Consider the following 20,586-nt stretch of genomic DNA (forward strand, 5'->3'; position numbering starts at 1 on the left):
AGGTAATTTTTAGAAGTAATAATAATGTAATTGTCATTGACATTTTTGAAGTAGGAATATTACAACATGGTTAAAATATTATCACGGTAAAGTTGTAATTTTACCAAAAAAGGTTAAGAATGTTTGTCGAATAAAAGCCCGTTCATATTTTAGAAGAACAAATATTAAAACATAGATAAAATATTACCAGAATACAGGTGTAATTTTACAAAAAAGGTCAAATATGTTATTTTAAGAAGTAAAACATTAGAACATAGTTAAAATATTATTATAGTAAAGTTGTGTTTTTCCCCAAACATTTTTTAGAAGTAAAACATTACAACATAGTAACAGCATTATCAGAATAAAGTTATCATTTTACCAAAAAAGGTTAAAATGTGTGTAGAATGAAAGCCCGATTGTATTTTAGAAGTACAAATATTGCAAAATAGTTAAAATATTACCAGAATACAGGTGTAATTTTACAAAAAAGGTAAAATAGGTAATTTTTAGAAGTAATAATAATGTAATTGTCATTGACATTTTTGAAGTAGGAATATTACAACATGGTTAAAATATTATCGCGGTAAAGTTGTAATTTTACCAAAAAAGGTTAAGAATGTTTGTCGAATAAAAGCCTGTTCATATTTTAGAAGTACAAATATTAAAACATAGATACAATATTACCAGAATACAGGTGTAATTTTACAAAAAAGATCATATATGTTATTTTAAGAAATAAAACATTACAACATAGTTAAAATATTAATATAGTAAAGTCGTATTTTTCCCCAAAATTTTTTTAGAAGTAAAACATTACAACATAGTTACAGTATTATCATAATAAAGTTATAATTTTGCCAAAAAAAGTTAACTAGTGTAGAATGAAAGCCTGATTGTATTTTAGAAGTAAAAATATTGCAAAATAGTTCAAATATTACCAGAATACAGGTGTAATTTTTTACAAAAAAGGTCAAATAGGTAATTTTTAGAAGTAATAAAAATGTAATTGTCATTGACATTTTTGAAGTAGGAATATTATAACATGGTTAAAATATTATCACCGTAAAGTTGTAATTAGACCAAAAAAGGTTAAGAATGTTTGTCGGATAAAAGCCTGTTCATATTTTAGAAGTACAAATATTAAAACATAGATAAAATATTACCGGAATACAGGTGTAATTTTACAAAAAAAGGTAAAATATGTTATTTTAAGAAGTAAAACATTAGAACATAGTTAAAATATTATTATAGTAAAGTTGTGTTTTTCCCCAAAATTTTTTTAGAAGTAAAACATTACAACATAGTAACAGCTTTATCAGAATAAAGTTATAATTTTGCCAAAAAAGGTTAAAATGTGTGTAGAATGAAAGCCCGATTGTATTTTAGAAGTACAAATATTGCAAAATAGTTAAAATATTACCAGAATACAGGTGTAAATTTACAAAAAAGGTTAAATAGGTAATTTTTAGAAGTAATAATAATGTAATTGTCATTGACATTTTTGAAGTAAGCATATTACAACATGGTTAAAATATTATCACGACAAAGTTGTAATTTTACCAAAAAAGGTAAAGAATGTTTGTCAAATAAAAGCCTGTTCATATTTTAGAAGTACAATTATTAAAAAAATATAAAATATTACCGGAATACAGATGTAATGTTACAAAAAAAGGTAAAATATGTTATTTTTAGAAGTAAAACATTACAACATAGTTAAAATATTATTATAGTAAAGTTGTATTTTTTCCCCTATAAAGGTTAAGAATGTAGAATGAATTTTAAAAGTCAAAATATTACAACACAGTTAAGATATTACCAGAATACAGGTGTAGTTTTACAAAAAAGGTCAAACATGTTATTTTTAGAAGTAAAACATTACCACATAGTTAAAATATTATTATAATAAAATTGTGTTTACTCCCAAAAAAAGGTTTAAGAATTTAGAATGAAAATCTGACTGTATTTTAAAAGAAAAATATTACAACACAGTTAAGATATTTGCAGGATACAAGTGTAATTTGAAAAAAAAAAGGTCAATGTGTTATTGAACATTTCCATATCTTTATATTACAGGGAATGTGAGGTGTTGCAATATAGTTGTATCATTTTACAAAAAAGTCAATAATGTATGTATAAAGGCATCATTGAAATTTTAGAAGTAAGAATATCAGAACATTGTTAAAATTTTATTATAGAAAAGTTTTAAATTTACCAAAAAGTTGTTAAGAATGTTTGTAGAATGAAAGCCTGATTGTATGTCAGAAGTAAAAATATTATAATTTTGCCGAACATTTTTGAGAATGTGTGTATATTAGAATTAAAACTACTACAACACAGTTAAAATATTACCAGAATACAGGTGTAATTTTACAAAAAAGGTCAAATATGTTATTTTTAGAAGTAAAAACATTACAACATAGGTAAAATATTATCATAATAAAGTTATAATTCTTCCGAAAAAGGTTAAAATGTGTGTAGAATGAAAGCCTGATTATATTTTAGACGTAACAATATTGCAAAATAGTTAAAATAATACCAGAATACATGTGTAATTTTACAAAAAAGGTCAAATTGGTCATTTTTAGTAGTAAAAACATCACAACATAGTTAAAACATTATCAAAATAAAGTCGTAATTTTGCCAAAAAATAAGTTTTAAAATGTTCGTAGAATGAAAGCCTAATTGTATTTTAGAAGTGAAAATATTTCAACAGTTAAAATATCACTAGAATACATGTGTAATTTTACAACAATGTCAAATATGTATTTTTTTAGAATAAAAACATTACAACATAGTTGTAATTTTGCCCCCCAAAAAAGCTTACAAATGTTTGTAGAATTAAAGCCTGATTGTATTGTAAAAATATCAAACATGTAATTTTTGTAGAAGTAAAACTACGACAACATGGTTAAAATATTACCAGAATACAGGTGCAATTTAACAAAAAAGTTCAAGTATATTATTTTTAGAAGTAAAACATTTATAGTTTTAAATAAATATTACAATTTAGTTAAAAAATAACCAGAATTCATTTGTAATAATTGTACAATAAGGTCAATGTTATACTTTACAAGCAAAAATATTGCAACATAGTTAAAAAATATTATTAGAATACATTTGTAATTTTACAACGGGGGTTAATATGTAATGATCATAATGGCATAATTGTTTCTTTTAGAAGTACAAAAAAGTAGTTAACATATTATTAAAACCCCCCCCAGAAAAAAGGTCAAATTTTTATACTAATATTCACCATGATTACAAAACTCCTTAGTGAGATTATTTTGCTATTTGTGCATTTACTGCCCCGCTGCGCCGGCCTCATTAGCATGTTCCTTGATTAGCACCTGGCCGACCCGTCTTCTCAGCATATAAACCCATTGTCATGTTATCTGACTGATAAGGTCTCCCCCTTGTTTCGCTCGCAAAAAATCTAAACGGGGAACTTTCAAAACACACCCGCAGTGCATCCACACGAATGTGTTGTTCACACAATGTTTTTTTTGTACTGCAATTTAGCATAATTAGTGGCAATTGACGTGAGCGCCTGCATCACTGGGTCAACACTTAGCAACATTCCTTAAGTGACAGAGGTAATTGGCTGAGGTGGAGCAGACTCCTTTCACTGCAAATACTTTCTGCCGCCAAAAAGCGTTGGCCAAACGTAGAAGAAGTCAATGGGTTTTGCACATTTTTAACAGGATGAAAGTGAAAGTATGGCTGGAATGCACTTCGTTTGACCACCCGAGCAGCTTAAAATGAGAGCCAGTTGAAGACGCACTCGGGCAGTGGTGTCCAAAGTGCGGCCCAAGGCACATTCCAGCAGTACGATAAAAGACTTTAGAGATTGCAAAGAAAGATTTAACCGCCACACAAAAAAGAAAAAGGTCAGGAAAAAAGTTAACATAGCCTCAAATGTTGCTGCAGAGCTTAAAGGCCTACTGAAACCCACTACTACCGACCACGCAGTCTGATAGTTTATATATCAATGATGAAATCTTAACATTGCAACACATGCCAATACGGCCGGGTTAACTTATAAAGTGCAATTTTAAATTTCCCGCTAAACTTCCGGTTGAAAAACGTCTATGTATGATGACGTATGCGCGTGACGTCAATAGTTAAACGGAAGTATTCGGAACCCATTGAATCCAATACAAAAAACTCTGTTTTCATCTCAAAATTCCACAGTATTCTGGACATCTGTGTTGGTGAATCTTTTGCAATTTGTTTAATGAACAATGAAGACTGCAAAGACGGAAGTTGTAGGTGGGATCGGTGTATTAGCGGCTGGCTGTAGCAACACAACCAGGAGGACTTTGACTTGGATAGCAGACGCGCTAGCCGCTGCTAGCCGCTGCTAGCCGCTGCTAGCCGCTGCTAGCCGCTGCTAGCCGCTGCTAGCCGCTGCTAGCCGCTGCTAGCCGCTGCTAGCCGCTGCTAGCCGCTGCTAGCCGCCGACCGCACGGATGATCGGGTGAAGTCCTTCGTCCTTCCGTCGATCGCTGGAACGCAGGTGAGCACAGGTGGTGATGAGCAGATGAGGGCTGCTAATGTTTTTAGCATAGCTCTGTCGAGGTCCGGTTGCTGAGTTAGCTTAAATGGCGTCGTTAGCAACAGCATTGTTAAGCTTCGCCAGGCTGGAAAGCATTAACCGTGTATTTACAGGTCCATGGTTTAATATTATTGTTGATTTTATGTCTATCCTTCCAGTCAGGGGTTTATTTCTTTTGTTTCTATATGCAGTTAAGCACGATGCTATCACGTTAGCTCCGTAGCTAAAGTGCTTCGCCGATGTATTGTAGTGGAGATAAAAGTCACTGTGAATGTCCATTTCACGTTCTCGACTCTCATTTTCAAGAGGATATAGTATCCGAGGCGGTTTAGAATACAAATCCGTGATCCACAATAGAAAAAGGAGAGAGTGTGGAATCCAATGAGCCAGCTTGTACCTAAGTTACGGTCAGAGCGAAAAAAGATATGTCCTGCACTGCACTCTAGTCCTTCACTCTAACGTTCCTCATCCACAACTCTTTCATCCTAGCTCAAATGAATGGGGTAAGCGTCGCTTTCTCGGTCCGAATCGCTGTCGCTGCATTGAAAACAATGGGGAAATGTGAGGAGCCCTTCATCCTGTGATGTCACGCTACTTCCGGTACAGGCAGGGCTTTTTTTTACCAGCGACCAAAAGTTGCAACTTTATCGTCGATGTTCTCTACTAAATCCTTTCAGCAAAAATATGGCAATATCGCGAAATGATCAAGTATGACACATAGAATGGATATGCTATCCCCGTTTAAATAAAAAAAAATCATTTCAGTAGGCCTTTAAAGGGGAACTGCACTTTATTTTTAATTTTGCTTATCATTCACAATCCCTATGAGGGACAAGAACCCATGTTTTTTGTTTGTTTTTGCTTTCTAATTTGTAATCATCGGCTTGTTAATCCATGTTGCCTCTAAAAACACACCTGAATAATAACCAAGTATTAGCAATATTGTTATTAAAAGCACTTACGCAGACAAACAATTTTTTTTGGCTGCCCCGTGATCACAGAGAGCTAACGAGCTTGTGCAGCTGCTGCATCATGATCAATTCCGGATTATAAATCATGCCTCTCACCTGGATAGTAGAAGGTTGTGGACATAAACCGAGAAGTTGGTCATCTCTGACATTCAATTTGTACCCGGAGATGGCAAGAAAGACAAGGAAAGACGCTTGTTTGCGGCACCTGGCTTGTTTTTTTTTTAAACTCTTTGTGTGGATTATGATTGTGGAAGTTGCTTCCTAGCAGTTCCACTGTAGACACGGCACAGGAGCCAAGCGTGCAGTTTTTAACAAAGTTTTTAATGCACATAGGTTTTATCAAAGTCTTTCTCCCGCAGAACGTGACTTTTCAGTCACGTCCGTATCCTCTCTCTCCCCCTGCTCTCGGCCGCTCACTGTTAAAGACAACATATCAATCAATCAATGTTTATTTATATAGCCCTAAATCACAAGTGTCTCAAAGGGCTATACAAGCCACAACGACATCCTCGGTACAGAGCCCACATACGGGCAATGATTAGATTAACACGTACCACCTGGGAAATCTAATCACTTGTCAGCTGTGTCTCGCCGTCAGCACATGTCCCGCCCCCATCCGATGGTGCTCGTTCTCAGCACCACAGACAGAGGCGGTGACCTTTGCTCCTGCAGGCGCACTGGCCACACCTCCCTCCACAATGATTAAATCTTCATGTAAAGGGGAAGATATAAACACCACATCAGTAGGCATTCCAGTGAAATACTAACCAAATATACTGCATAAGAAGGGACTCATAAATAACTGATGAAAAATACATTTACATACAATTATGTTGTGCTAATATGAATACACTAAATTATTCATGAATTTAATTAAAAATTAAAGTGCAAATGAAAACACAGCTTCACCACTTCAGTCATAATTTTGGCGCTTAAGAAACTGCTATGACTTTAGCTCAGGCCTTGTTCTGTTTGCATTGGAGAATTTTCTAATCAGGTAGTCAAACAAAATTGTCTTTCCTAGATTTATTTGAGAAGCTCAAGCATCTCAAAAGGCACAGGTCACATTGATAGGAAGAGAGATGCGTTATTGTTTATACACTGAATACATGGTGGGAGGGAGGGAGTGGGCTCAGTTTGGAGGGGGTGAGAGCATGTGACGCAACTCTGCGGAAAGCGCCCACACTGGGAACAATGGTGCATTGTTAAATGAGCAACAAGAAGGGATAAGAGATACTTTCAGTGAGTCAAAGCCCTCGAAGGGGCCGCTCGGGACCCAACACCGATATAAGACATAAAAAAACCCACAGAGCTTGAGCGGTGCCATCTCAACATACAGCTACAAAAGTAAAACGCACTGAAAACCCCAAAAACTCAAATTCTGGAATCCAACCTGGAATCTGACCTGGTATTTGCTTTTCTGCCTCGCAGCTACGGCCTGCTGGGCCCCAGCGGCTGCGGGAAGACCACGCTGCTGAAATGCATCGTGGGCACCCTGAAAATCACCCGGGGCCACATCAGCGTGTTGGGGAAGCCGCCCGGGTTCCCTGGTCACGGTGTCCCGGGGAAGATGGTGGGATACATGCCGCAAGTAAGACACTTCGAATATACGCCGGCCCCTCCACAATAAAAGCTCGCTTGGGAGTATGGTGTGACCCCCCCCCCCCCCCCCCACCCCGCTCCCCGTCCCTTTGTCTGCAGGAGCTGGCATTGTACAACGAGTTCACCATCAGTGACACGCTCACGTTCTTCGGGAGAATCCACGGGTTAACGTGGAAGGAGACCATGGAACGCATGGACTTCCTCATCAAGTTTCTGGACCTGCCGGAGAAGCACAGGCTGGTCCGGAATCTCAGGTGAGCAAAATAGCAACACATTCAATTGGTCAGTTAAATTTTGGTATCAATCCAATACCAACTGAATACAGTGTAAGTTTTGATACTGATACCGATGATGATAACTTTGTGATTCTTTGACCACGATGATGAGTTCAAAGATTTTAGGCAACCAAAGAAATGTTTAATCAACTAAGGCATGGGTGTCAAATTCGTTTTCATTGATGGCCACATCGCAATTATGGTGTCTCTCAGAGGGCCACTTGTAACAGTGAATATGTATTAGTACAGGTGTGTCCAAACTACGGCCCGCAACACAGTGGTCATGTCATATACAAATAATCAAGTATCACTTAGCTGCTACTTTGTTGGCATCTGGTGGGCAATGAAATTTCCTCAACCATTTTATGAACTTACAAATAAATTAGCACAGCATTTACTTACATGACCCAGTCCAAACAACCTTCCCAAGTCATGGTGCGGGAAAAAAAAAAATCAACCAGCACAAAAATTCTACAAACATGGTCACACATTACACAACCTGCTCATTGAACTTTGTGGATATTATAAAAAAAAACATCCAATCAACATAAAAAAAAATCTATAAATCGAAATTACACCAATTTAAAACACACTTTTCCATGTTTGGCGCATTTTAGCTGTTTGATATTTCTGATTGATAACAAAACTTTAAGGAGGTCGTCACGGAAGTAAACAAGGTAGGAGTCAAACTTTCATCTACTCTTAATAACCATTTATAATAAATATATATTATATATCCATTATATTATTATGTGTACTCATATATTTATATATCACCCCTGTATTAATATAAACATAATAGTCTCATTAAACAGTTTGCATATGCATCTCTTTTTGAAATGTAAGTCAAGATGATGAGAATATATTTTGAGTATTTATTTTGGATGACCCAAAAATGTAAAATAAATCAATACAATGTAATAATTAATTAATATTAAAGTGTAGAAAATTCAACAAAAATAAAACAAAAGTGCTTTTTTTGTGTATGTTTCCATCATGAGCACACATCTATTTATTTTTTGTACAGTATTAATAATTGATGGTACCGTAATAACATCATAATTTGGGGACCGCCTGTATATCTTTGACAAATGCACCTGATGTGTGGCATATTTTGTTTTCTAAGCATTTTGTGACCTCTTGCAATAACTTTCATAATTATACTTCATTTCTCAGGACACAGTTTGGATTCTTGATGCCCCAATTGTACCAAATGCAGTACAAGTTTTGTGAAAAATAAAAGTGTATAAACTAGGGCTGATCCTATTAAATCAAATTAATCACATTTTGGAATTTGGATTAATCTTAATTAATCACATTCAATCCAAAATTCAGTGGTCAAAACAACGTCAGAACCCAACATTGATTAAATGCAGTCAAAAAGCATGTTTTTTCGACATTAGATGTGTTTTGTAGAATATTGGTTGGGACATGACCAAATTTCAATGGTCAAATCAACATCAGAACCTGACATTGATTAAACGTCGTCAAGAAGCATGTTGTTTCAACGTTGTATTTGTGTTGTAGAATATTGGTTGGGAAATGACCAAAATTCAATGGTCAAAACAACGTTAGAACCCAACATTGATTAAACGTCGTCAAAAAGCATGTTGTTTCAACGTTGTATTTGTGTTGTAGAATATTGGTTGAGAAATGACCAAAATTCAATGGTCAAAACAACGTTAGAAAACAACATTGATTAAACGTCATCAAAAAGCATGTGGTTTCAACGTTGTATTTGTGTTGTAGAATATTGGTTAGGAAATTATCAAAATTCAATGGTCAAATCAACGTCAGAAACTGACAATGATTAAACGTTGTCAAAAAGTATGTTGTTTCAACATTGTATTTGTGTTGTAGAATATTGGTTGGGAAATGACCAAAATTCAATGGTCAAAACATCGTCAGAACCCAACATTGATTAAACGTAGTCAATAAGCATGTTGTTTCAACGTTGTATTTGTGTTGTAGAATATTGGTTGGGAAATGATCAAAATTCAATGGTCAAATCAACGTCAGAAACTGACAATGATTAAACGTTGTCAAAAAGTATGTTGTTTCAACGTTGTATTTGTGTTGTAGAATATTGGTTGGGAAATGACCAAAATTCAATGGTCAAAACATTGTCAGAACCCAACATTGATTAAACGTAGTCAAAAAACATGTTGTTTCAACGTTGTATTTGTGTTGTAGAATGTTGGTTGGTAAATTACCAAAAATCAACGGTCAAAACAACGTCAGAACCCAACATTGATTAAACGTCGTCAAAAAGCATCTTGTTTCAAGGTTGTATTTGTGTTGTAGAATATTGGTTGGGAAATGACCAAAATTCAATGGTCATAACAACGTCAGAACCCAACATTGATTAAACGTCGTCAAAAGCATGTTGTTTCAACGTTGTGTTTGTGTTGTAGAATATTGGTTGGGAAATGACCAAAAATCAACGGTCAAAACAACGTCAGAACCCAACATTGATTAAACGTTGTCAAAAAGCATGTTGTTTCAACGTTATGTTTGAGTTGCTCAATGTCAGGACCTAATTCAACAAGTTGTCAACGTTGTTTCAATGTCTTGTGCCTTCTGGGTTGGCTCATGTTGGATGCCAAAACTAATAACGACCCAGAATGCTCACCCAGAATGCCTTGCATGTTGTCAGACAGGTTCTGGCTGGATCTGGCCTCATTGATTTTGACGTTTTGTTTTGTGTGTTGCAGTGGTGGGGAGATGCGGAGAGTGTCTCTCGGGGCGGCGCTGCTCCAGACTCCAGAGCTGCTCATCTTGGACGAACCCACAGTGGGAGTGGACCCAGTTCTCAGGGCCAAGTACGTACATAAGTCATTACGAGTGTCTGCATCCGCTTTCAAGTGTCACCCGCTTTGTGGGTCTTCTCAGTACAATGTAGCTTACGTCTGTTAAAAGCTGTTCCCTACAGTGCATTCACACCAAGATGTGTGTGTGTTCGTGTGTTCATGTGTGTGAGGGTGTGCGTGTGTCTGCGTGTGTGTGTGAGTGTGTGTGTCACATGAGCCCTACAAGCTTCTGCAACATTAAGAGGAAACGTGAAACCTGAAGCGGTAGCGCACTTCTTGACTGATGTCAATGTTGCAAAGACTTTCAGTGTTTCCCCCAGGAAAGTAGCGTGGCAGGGATTATGAGATATAATGTCATAATTATGAGATTTAATGTCATTATTATGAGATATAATGTCATAATTATGAGATAAAATGTCATTATTATGAGATAAGCTAGGAGTATGAGATAAAAAAGTCAAAATCATGAGATAAAAAGTCAAAATTATGAGATAAGAAAGTCATAATTATGACATAAGTCATAATTATAAAATAACATTCAAAATTATAAGATTAAAATGACATAATGATGAATTAAAAAGTCAAAATGATGAGATAAGAAAGCCATAATTGAGATAAGAAAGTCGAAATCATGAGATAAAAAGGCGTAATTAAGAGATAAGAAAGTCGAATGTATCTGATAACAAAGTTAAAATGATAAGATAAGAAAGTAAAAATTATGAGATAAGAAAGTCATAGTTATGAGATAAAAAATTCGAAAAACTATAACATAAGAAAGTCATAAACATGAGATAAAATGTCAAAATTACCAGATGAGAACGTCAAAATTATGAGATAGTTGTAATTATGAGAATAGAATGTCGTAATTATGAGATAAAAAGTAAAAATTATGAGATAAGAAACTCATAATTATGAGGTAAAAAGTAAAAATTATGAGATAAAAAACTCATAATTATGAGATAAAAAGAAAAATTATAAGATTAAAAACGTTTTAACTATGAGATAAAAAGTAAAAATTATGAGATAAGAAAGTCATAATTATGAGATAAGCAAGTCATAATTAGGAGATAAAAAATCGTAACTATGAGATGATAAAGTCGTATTTATGACATACGACAGTCGTAATTTTGAGATAAAAAAATCATAATTGTGAGTAAAAAAATAAAAAATTATGAGATAAGCAAGTCGATAAAAAGCCTTAGATATGAGATTAGAAAGTCATAATTATGAGATAAAAAGTTGAAACTATATGATAAGAAAGTAGAAAATATGAGATAAGAAAGTCTAAATTATGAGATAAAAAGTTATAATTATGTGATAAAAAAGAAAAAAATTTCAGATAAGAAAGTATAAATTTTGAGGTAAGAATGTCATAATTATGAGATAAAAATGATGAAGTAAATAAGTACAAATTAATAGATTAAAAAGTCATACATTTGAGATAAAAAGTCAAAAGTACCAGATGAGAAAGTTAAAATTATGAGATAGTTATAATTATGAGAATATAAATACATTATAAGATAAAAGGTCATGATTATGAGATTTAAAAAAAGTCATAATTATGAGATAAAAAGTCATAATAATGAGATTAAAAATCAAAATGATGACATAAGAAAGTCATAATTATGACATAAGAAAGTCTATAAAAATCCTTAAATATGAGATTAGAAAGTCATAATTATGAGATAAAAAGTCGAAACTATAAGATAAGAAAGTAGAAAATATGAGATGAGATAAAAAGTTGAAGATGGAGTTGAATCAGATGAGTATGTATTTATATATATATATATATATATATATATATGTTTATATATATATATATATATATATATATATATATATATATATATATATATATATATATATATATATATATATATATATATATATATATATATATATATATATATATATATATATATATATATATATATATATATAAATAATGTATGTGGGCAGTACGGTGGAACAGGGATTAGTGCTGGTGCCTCACAACAAAAAGGTCCCGGGATCGGGGTCTTTCTGTGTGGCGTTTGCATTTTCTCCCCGTGACTGCGTGGGTTCCCTCCGGGTACTCCGGCTTCCTCCCACCTCCAAAAACATGCACCTGGGGATAGGTTGATTGGCAACACTAAATTGGCCCTAGTGTGTGAATGTGAGTGTGAATGTTGTCTGTCTATCTGTGTTGGCCCTGCGATGAGGTGGCGACTTGTCCAGGGCGTACCCCACCCAGCCTTCCGCCCAAGTGCAGCTGGGATAGGCTCCAGCACCCCCCGCGACCCCGGAGATGGGACTTTTATAATCCTATATATGTGTTTGCTTTTGTTTTTAGGATATGGCAGCATCTGGTAGACATCGTGAAGACGGGCAAAGTGTCCGTCATCATCACCACACACTACATCGAGGAGGCCAGGCAAGCTAACATGGTGAGCACACGCCAAAACACGCATCATCGCCCATTGTTTTGCTGCCAGTGTAAAGCAATAGGAGGCGGTATGGCGCCTGAGGGGTTTCATGTGTCCAAAAAAGCTAACCAGTTTAGCATGTCATTTGACAAAAGGTCATCAAAAGAATGCTTGGGTCGGCATGAATCGTTCTATGAGTTCATTGTTGGTTCAGCATTAACGGCTGAATGGTTTATAGCCGTGCGTTTATTCTTTAGATTAGTAAATCAAAGCCTCAGTTTAGTCCTGCTTTAAAAGTCCTTCACACGGGCAACATGTGTAAAGAAAACCATAGCACAGCAAGTGAGTCCATTTTAGAGGGTTCAAGTTGTTTCATGTAGTAGTCGTTTGTATTTCTTGTTTAGCACTTAGCAATACTGCTACTTGCTGGGTCTGCTTATCACTCAGCTGCTAAAGCTTGTAGCTCATCCTCGGTATATTCAGGCTCAAAAATATAAGGTTCTGAATCATCATTTGTCTCAAAGATGTCATTGATGAAGTCTGTCATGATTAGTAGTAGAAATGTCCGATAATGGCTTTTTTGACGATATCCGATATTCCGATATTGTCCAACTCTTAATTACCGATTCCAATATCAACCGATACCGATATATACAGTTGTGGAATTAACACATTATTATGATTAATTTTGTTGTGATGCCCCGCTGGAAGCATTAAACAATGTAACAAGGTTTTCCAAAATAAATCAACTCAAGTAATGGAAAAAAATGCCAACATGGCACTGCCATATTTATTATTGAAGTCACAAAATGCTTTTTTTTTTTTTAACATGCCTCAAAACAGCAGCTTGGAATTTGGGACATGCTCTCCCTGAGAGAGCATGAGGAGGTTGAGGTGGGCGGGGTTGAGGTGGTGGTGGGGGGGGGAGGGGGGGCATGGGGTAGCGGGGGGTGTATATTGTAGTGTCCCGGAAGAGTTAGTGCTGCAAGGGGTTCTGGGTATTTGTTATGTTGTGTTACGGTGCGGATGTTCTCCCAAAATGTGTTTGTCATTCTTGTTTGGTGTGAGTTCACAGTGTGGCGCATATTTGTAACAATGTTAAAGTTGTTTATACGGCTACCCTCAGTGTGACCTGTATGGCTGTTGACCAAGTATGCCTTGCATTCACTTGTGAGTGTGTGAAAAGCTGTAGATATTATGTGACTGGGCCGGCACGCAAAGGCAGTGCCCTACGTCCGTGTACACAGCGGCGTTTAAAAAATCATAAATTTTACTTTTTGAAACCAATACCGATAATTTTGAAACCGATACCGATAATTTCCGATATTACATTTTTTAAAGCATTTATCGGCCGATAATATCGGCAGTCCGATGTTATCGGACATCTCTAATTAGTAGTGTTGGTGTTGTTGGGGAAATAGCGAACATTGTGAAAATGAGCAAAATACAGTAAATATAAAAAATTTTGTCCTCAAAATTCTACACACAATACCCCATAATGACAATGTGAAAACGTTTTTGTTTGTTTTTTTCCTCGATATTAACATGCACATACGTATTCACAGCCTTTGCCATGCAGTTAAAAAGTGAGATCAGGTGAATCCTGTTTCAACTGATCATCCTTGAGAGGCGGCTTGATTGGAGTCTACCTGTGGTAAATTCAGTTGGTTGGACATGATTTGAAAAAAGGCACATGTCTGTCTATATAGAAGGTCCCACACTTGACAGTGTATGGCAGAGCACAAACCAATAATGAAGTCCAAGGAATTGTCTGTTGGACAAAAATCTGGGGAAGGGTGCAGAATAATATCTGCACCAATAATATCACCCGTAAATGCAAGAAGTTTGGAACCACCAGGACTCTGCCTAGAGCTGTTCGGCGGTCTAAACTGAGCGATCGGGGGAGAATGGCCCTAGTCAGGGAGATGACCAAGAACCTGATGGTCACTCTTTTAGGTTGGCCATTGGGAGAGACAAGAACCATCTCTGGAACAATCCACCAATCAGGCCTGTATGGTAGAGTGGCCAGACGGAAGCCATTTCTTAGTAAAAGTCGGACAAAATGCACCTGAAAAATTCTCTGGTCTGATGAGACAAGAAGCCGTTGTGATTGGATGGAAACCAGGCCAACACCATCCCTACAGTGAAGCATGGTGGTGGCAGCATCATGCTGCAGGGATGTTTTTCAGCGAAAGGAACTGGGAGACTAGTCAGAATAGAGGGAAAGATTAACGCAGCAATGTACAGAGACATCCTGCAGGAAGACCTGCTCCAGAGCACTCTTGAACTCAGACTGGGGCGACGGTTCGTCTCACAGCGGGACAAGGGCACCTTAGCACACAGCCAAGATATCAAAGAGATGACTTCAGGACAACTCTGTAAATGTCCTTGAGTGGCCCAGCCCGAGCCCAGGCTTGAATACGATGGAACATTTCCGGAGAGATCTGAATATGATGGCACTTGAGAGGTGCTGCACAGAGGAACGGGCGACACTGCCCAAACAAAGTATTGAGCAAAAAGTCGGAATACTTTTTTTTTGTACACGTTTTTTTTTTGTTTAAAAAAAATAAATGAATAAAAAAATTCTAAAAAAAAACGTTTTTACATTGTCATTATGGGGTATTGTGTGTTGAATTTTGAGGACAATTTTTGTTTCCCCATTTTGGAATAAGTTAAGTTAAAGTACCAATGATAGTCACATGCACACTAGGTGTGGTGAAACTTGTCCTCTACATCTGACCCATCCCCTTGTTCACCCCCTGGGAGGTGAGGGGAGCAGTGAGCAGCAGCGGTGGCCGCGCCCGGGAAATCATTTTTGGTGATTTAACCCCCAATTCCAACCCTTCATGCTGAGTGCCAAGCAGGGAGGTAAGGGGTCCCATTTTTATAGTCTTTGGTATGACTCGGCCGGGGATTGAACTCACGACCTACCGATCTCAGGGCGGGCACTCTAACCACAAGGCCACTAAGGCTGCGAGTGCCCATCCCACTATTTGAGACCGTATACGAAAACCGGGGCAAAAATATAGCGAAAACCGAATTAAACAGTCACAAAGTTACCAGTGCGCATGAAACTACATTTAAATTGACGAGTGTTGACTTGTCCTCCATTTTCTCACTTTGCGTCATGTCGGCAGTTTTGTCTGCTGTTGTCGTGTGCAAGCCAGACATTCCTGCCTGTAAAAAAATAATTAAAATAAATGACATAATTCCTGCTTTTTGGAAAACATGCTCTAAGAGTCTTAAAACATTGTCAGCTAGAACCAGTTGGGTCACTCCGGTGGCTGAGTCATTGATTTGATGCTTGGGACTTGACAGAAGCATGGCAGGTGAAGTTGGTGTGGCTAGAGGTTGTAGACGGCCGTTGCCTCACAGCAAGAAATGTTGTTTATGCCACTTTTGACCCACTAATATGGCCGATCGGTCAGTCATTTTTGGGATTCCATGGGTTTCCACAAAGAGCATTAGCGTCTACTAAGGCTTGAGGCCTATTTCTGTCACCAGACAAAGAAATGAACAGCTATGAAACACATTTTTTTTATTTCAAATGCGCAATAAATTCATCTACCCGCCTGAGAACCTATTTGATTATGGTCTTTGTCGGAATTAAAGTAAAAAAACAAAACACACCTGTCATGCATGTCCATTAAGACAGTGTTTCTTAACCATAGGTCGCCAAAACAAGTATCTGTTTCTCAGCTGTGGTCTGTATAGTACCCAGTTGTAATACACTTTCCCACCACTGTTGACAGTAATGATAACCTCAAAGCAAAAAGAAATCTGGGGCTAAAGTCATGGGGAAGTTTCTTAACTGCAAAAATGATGACTAAACTGTTGACGCTGAAGCGAATCACGTAGATCTGAGAGACACAGTTAGCGATTTCAACAAAGTATGTCTTGTGATCGAGATTGAACCAGATAAGAACAGACCCAGGTTTTGGTTCTCTGTATGGTCAACTGTGTCAAAGGCAGCGCAGAACCAAAGCTAACCTGACCTATTTGCTACAAATTTGTCACCATCTTGTGGCGAACGTCAGTAATCCAGGTTGATGGCCACGAATTAGTCTTTGAAGTGTACGCAGCACAGCATTTTTATATATGACCAAAATCCAAACAATCTTTCCCACTCACGGCGCAAATAAGCTTACACAGAAAGTCAATACGCATGGCCACACACAACACAAACCTGCTCACTGTACTTTGTGGATACGATAAAAAAATGTCCAAACACAACACATAATTCAGTCGAACTTTCACATACTCTTAATATCCAATTATACTGATTATATATTAATTATATACATGCATATGTATGTATATGATATATGTGTATATATGTATATATGTGTATATATAATATATGTATATATATATGTGTATATATGTATATATATATGATATATATGTGTGTGTATATATATATATATATATATATATATATATATATATATATATATATATATATATATATATATATATATATATATATATATATGTGTGTGTGTGTATATATATATATACATATGTGTGTGTGTGTATATATGTATATACATATGTGTGTGTGTGTGTATATGCATACATATACATGTATATGTATACATATACATATATATGTATATACACATATATGTATATATATACATATATATGTATGTATATGCATATGTATATACATATATATGTATATATATATATATATATATATATATATATATATATATATATATATATATATATATATATATATATATATATATATATATATATATATATATATATATATGTATATATATAAAATCATATCAAACTTTATTTGTATTTATTTATATAGTACTTTTAATACACAGGCAGGTGGCAAACACAAAGTGCTGTACAAAAAAAAAGAGAAGAAAACATTCACACACACACATTCACACACGCATACACACACACACACACACACACACACACACACACACACACACACAGCACTATTGACAGTGACAAAGCAAAAACAAAGCATGGCATGGCACTGAGGATTTGAGGAAAAACGCCACCTTTGAGAATAACTAAAATTAACGCCATCTTAAAAACAGCTAAAACATTTGTAAACATAAAATATAATTGTTTTTATTTCAACGCTCTGCAGTCCTGAGGTTCTCTGGCAAGCTGTTCCACAGGTGGGGGCATAGTGGCTAAATGCCACCTCCCCGTGGGTCCTTGTTATGGTGTTCTGTAAAGCTAAAAGGTCGGTGCCAGAGGACCTCGGATCCGCCGGGGTTGACACGGTAAAAGCAGGTCAGATAGATAAGAAGGCGCAAGGCCATTAAGACGTTTTAAAACTAATAATGGAACTTTAAAATCCACCCTGACGCAGACGGGGAGCCAATGCAGATTTTAAAACTGGTGTAATATGCTCCCGCCGTCTGGTCCTCGTCAGCAGTTTTATATTGTAGACTATAATTATTGTAGGCATTGCAATAGTCTAAACGACATGGCAAAAATGCTGTTCTAGATTTAAAATATTTGTTTCATTTTCAGGTCGGACTGATGAGGAACGGCGACTTGTTGGCCGAAGGTCCTCCAGACGTGGTCATGAAGCAGCACGGCTCAACAGTGAGTAGGAAGTGCTTAGCCGGGGCGCGGAGTTACTGTGTGGGGAAGATAACACACTGGACCCTGTCCTCTGCAGACCCTGGAGCATGCCTTCCTGCAACTGTGCAAGACCTCAGACCAGAATTGCCAGAAGCGCGACTCCGTCTCAAAAGACGACGTTTTGGTGGACAGCCAGTCATTCGAGAGGGGCCAGGACGAGAGCCGACCCATTCTTGGCACCGGCCCGCGATGGAATGTGGAGGACTTCAAGCCCACAGGTGTGGTGTCATGAAAGCCGGGCGTTAAACTCCCCGTAATCTGAATGACCGTGTCTGATGAGTGAAGACCGTGTGACTCTGTAGCGAACTGGAGGGTGCGAGCCAGACACATGATACCCAAATGGAGGAACATCGCCGCCCTCACCATCAAAACCTTGGTGCGGATGAAGAGGTTGCCGGGGTATGTTCATAAAATCCACTGTAAAGTGAGGACTTGACTTGACATTTCTGACTTGTGTGTTCCGCAGCTCGTTGTGCTTCCAGTTCTTGCTGCCCGTCATCCAGATCACGCTGATCTGCTTGTGCGTGGGAGGAGACCCGCGAGGGATCCAGGTGGCCGTGGTGAACAACGAGACCTCACCCATTAGTTTCAGCAGATCCCTGCTCTCCTTCCTGGACAACTCCAGTGTGCAACAGGTATATAGCTGCCATTTTAAAACTGGGAGTTATTTTAATTTGCGTCACTTGCCATCCCTGATAGTCAACAACCCTAATCTACTAAAATCCAAAAACCACATACTAAATGGCTTGTGCACACCATTGTAATATCTGCGAGTCTTACCAACAACATGTTTTGCATATGGTGAAAGATTACATTCCAAGCCTCACGCACACATCAACATGCCCTTATAAGGGCCTGACAGAGTCAGTTTTGGTACTATGAACTCAAAAGACCTGAGATGACATCATTACGGGCTGTATGGACTGGTTGCCTAACGATATACCGTTGAGGATGTGACGAGACCAGCGATACGCCACACCATCAAATTGCATGTACTATAGTGGGCGTGTCGCGGGTGAGCTACTAAGACTGCTTGTACACTTCGCAGACCGCCTTTAAATGAGGTTTTTGCCTGTATTTCACAGCTGTCGCCATGGAGACACTCATATCCCACCACATTAATGGCGTCGCATGGTCCAACGTGCCGCGTTCCGTCATGTTGTTGACATGCAGCGCACGCATATGATCATTATCACCTTTTCTTGGCTATATTGAAGCGCGAGCTAGACCTTCAACTTTTTGACCTAGGGGCCCAATCATGACACAGTATTTAAGCTTGTAGTTGCCAGGCAGTCGGCCTGGCAACATTACCTCCGCTACCCCTGTTACTCTGATGATCTTTCCATGCTCTGTACATGCGCTTTTCTTGCCACAGTAAGTCTTGCTTATGTCATGCGTTACCACAGTTCATGCTGCTCGTTTTCATAGTTAAAGCTTTTGTTTATTCATGTCCATAGCTTTGGCCCAAGTGCTAGTTTTTGCTTTAATTAGCCAAGTTTGCATTTCCGCCTTGTGCGCGCTTTTTGTTCACTCTTTTTGGTTAGAATTAAATCATGTCCTTACCTTCACGCCATGTCCGCGCCAGTTTCTCTTGCATCTCGGGAAAACAAACCCCCCACAGTCCACGTCCTGACACTAACCTACTTTTTTGAGCCCACTGAAGGTGCTCTGGGAGACACTGCGGTGTTCTGATGGCAGAAAAGTATTATTTAAATATTTTATATATATATATATTAGGGCTGCAACTAACGATTAATTTGATAATCGATTAATCTGTCGATTAATACTTCGATTAATCGATTAATAATCGGATAAAATAGACAAACTACATTTCTATCCTTTCCAGTATTTTATTGAAAAAAACAGCATACTGCCACCATACTTATTTTGATTATTGTTTCTCAGCTGTTTGTACATGTTGCAGTTTATAAATAAAGGTTTATTAAAAAAAAAAAAAAAACTTTTTTTTTTTTTTTTTTTAAAAGCCTCTGCGCATGCGCATAGCATAGATCCAACGAATCGATGACTAAATTAATCGGCAACTATTTTTATAATCGATTTTAATCGATTTAATCGATTAGTTGTTGCAGCCCTAATATATATATATATATATATATATATATATATATATATATATATATATATATATATATATATATATATATATATATATATATATATATATATATATATATATTAGGGGTGTAACGGTACAGAAAAATTTAGGTTCAGTACGTACCTCGGTTTAGAGGTCACGGTTCGGTTCATTTTCGGTACAGTAAGAAAACAACAAAATATACATTTTGGGTTATTTATTTACCAAATTTGCAAAATCTTCCACCAAAAATAATG

General features: G+C 36.8%; 1 protein-coding gene across 2 annotated transcripts in view; it reads left to right on the forward strand.

The window, feature by feature from the left end:
- Window positions 1-20,586, forward strand: part of abch1 (ATP-binding cassette, sub-family H, member 1) — a 58,659-nt gene that overhangs the window by 9,645 nt on the left and 28,428 nt on the right. For both annotated transcript variants that reach the window (XM_062057851.1, XM_062057852.1), the window contains exons 3-10: window positions 6,940-7,099; window positions 7,210-7,364; window positions 10,100-10,207; window positions 12,528-12,621; window positions 18,121-18,195; window positions 18,272-18,452; window positions 18,537-18,633; window positions 18,701-18,869. In XM_062057851.1, coding sequence (XP_061913835.1) covers window positions 6,940-7,099; window positions 7,210-7,364; window positions 10,100-10,207; window positions 12,528-12,621; window positions 18,121-18,195; window positions 18,272-18,452; window positions 18,537-18,633; window positions 18,701-18,869 — 1,039 coding nt within the window. The remainder of the gene's footprint in view (window positions 1-6,939; window positions 7,100-7,209; window positions 7,365-10,099; window positions 10,208-12,527; window positions 12,622-18,120; window positions 18,196-18,271; window positions 18,453-18,536; window positions 18,634-18,700; window positions 18,870-20,586) is intronic.

Source organism: Entelurus aequoreus, linkage group LG09, assembly GCF_033978785.1.
Source record: "Entelurus aequoreus isolate RoL-2023_Sb linkage group LG09, RoL_Eaeq_v1.1, whole genome shotgun sequence".
Lineage (NCBI taxonomy): Eukaryota > Metazoa > Chordata > Actinopteri > Syngnathiformes > Syngnathidae > Entelurus > Entelurus aequoreus.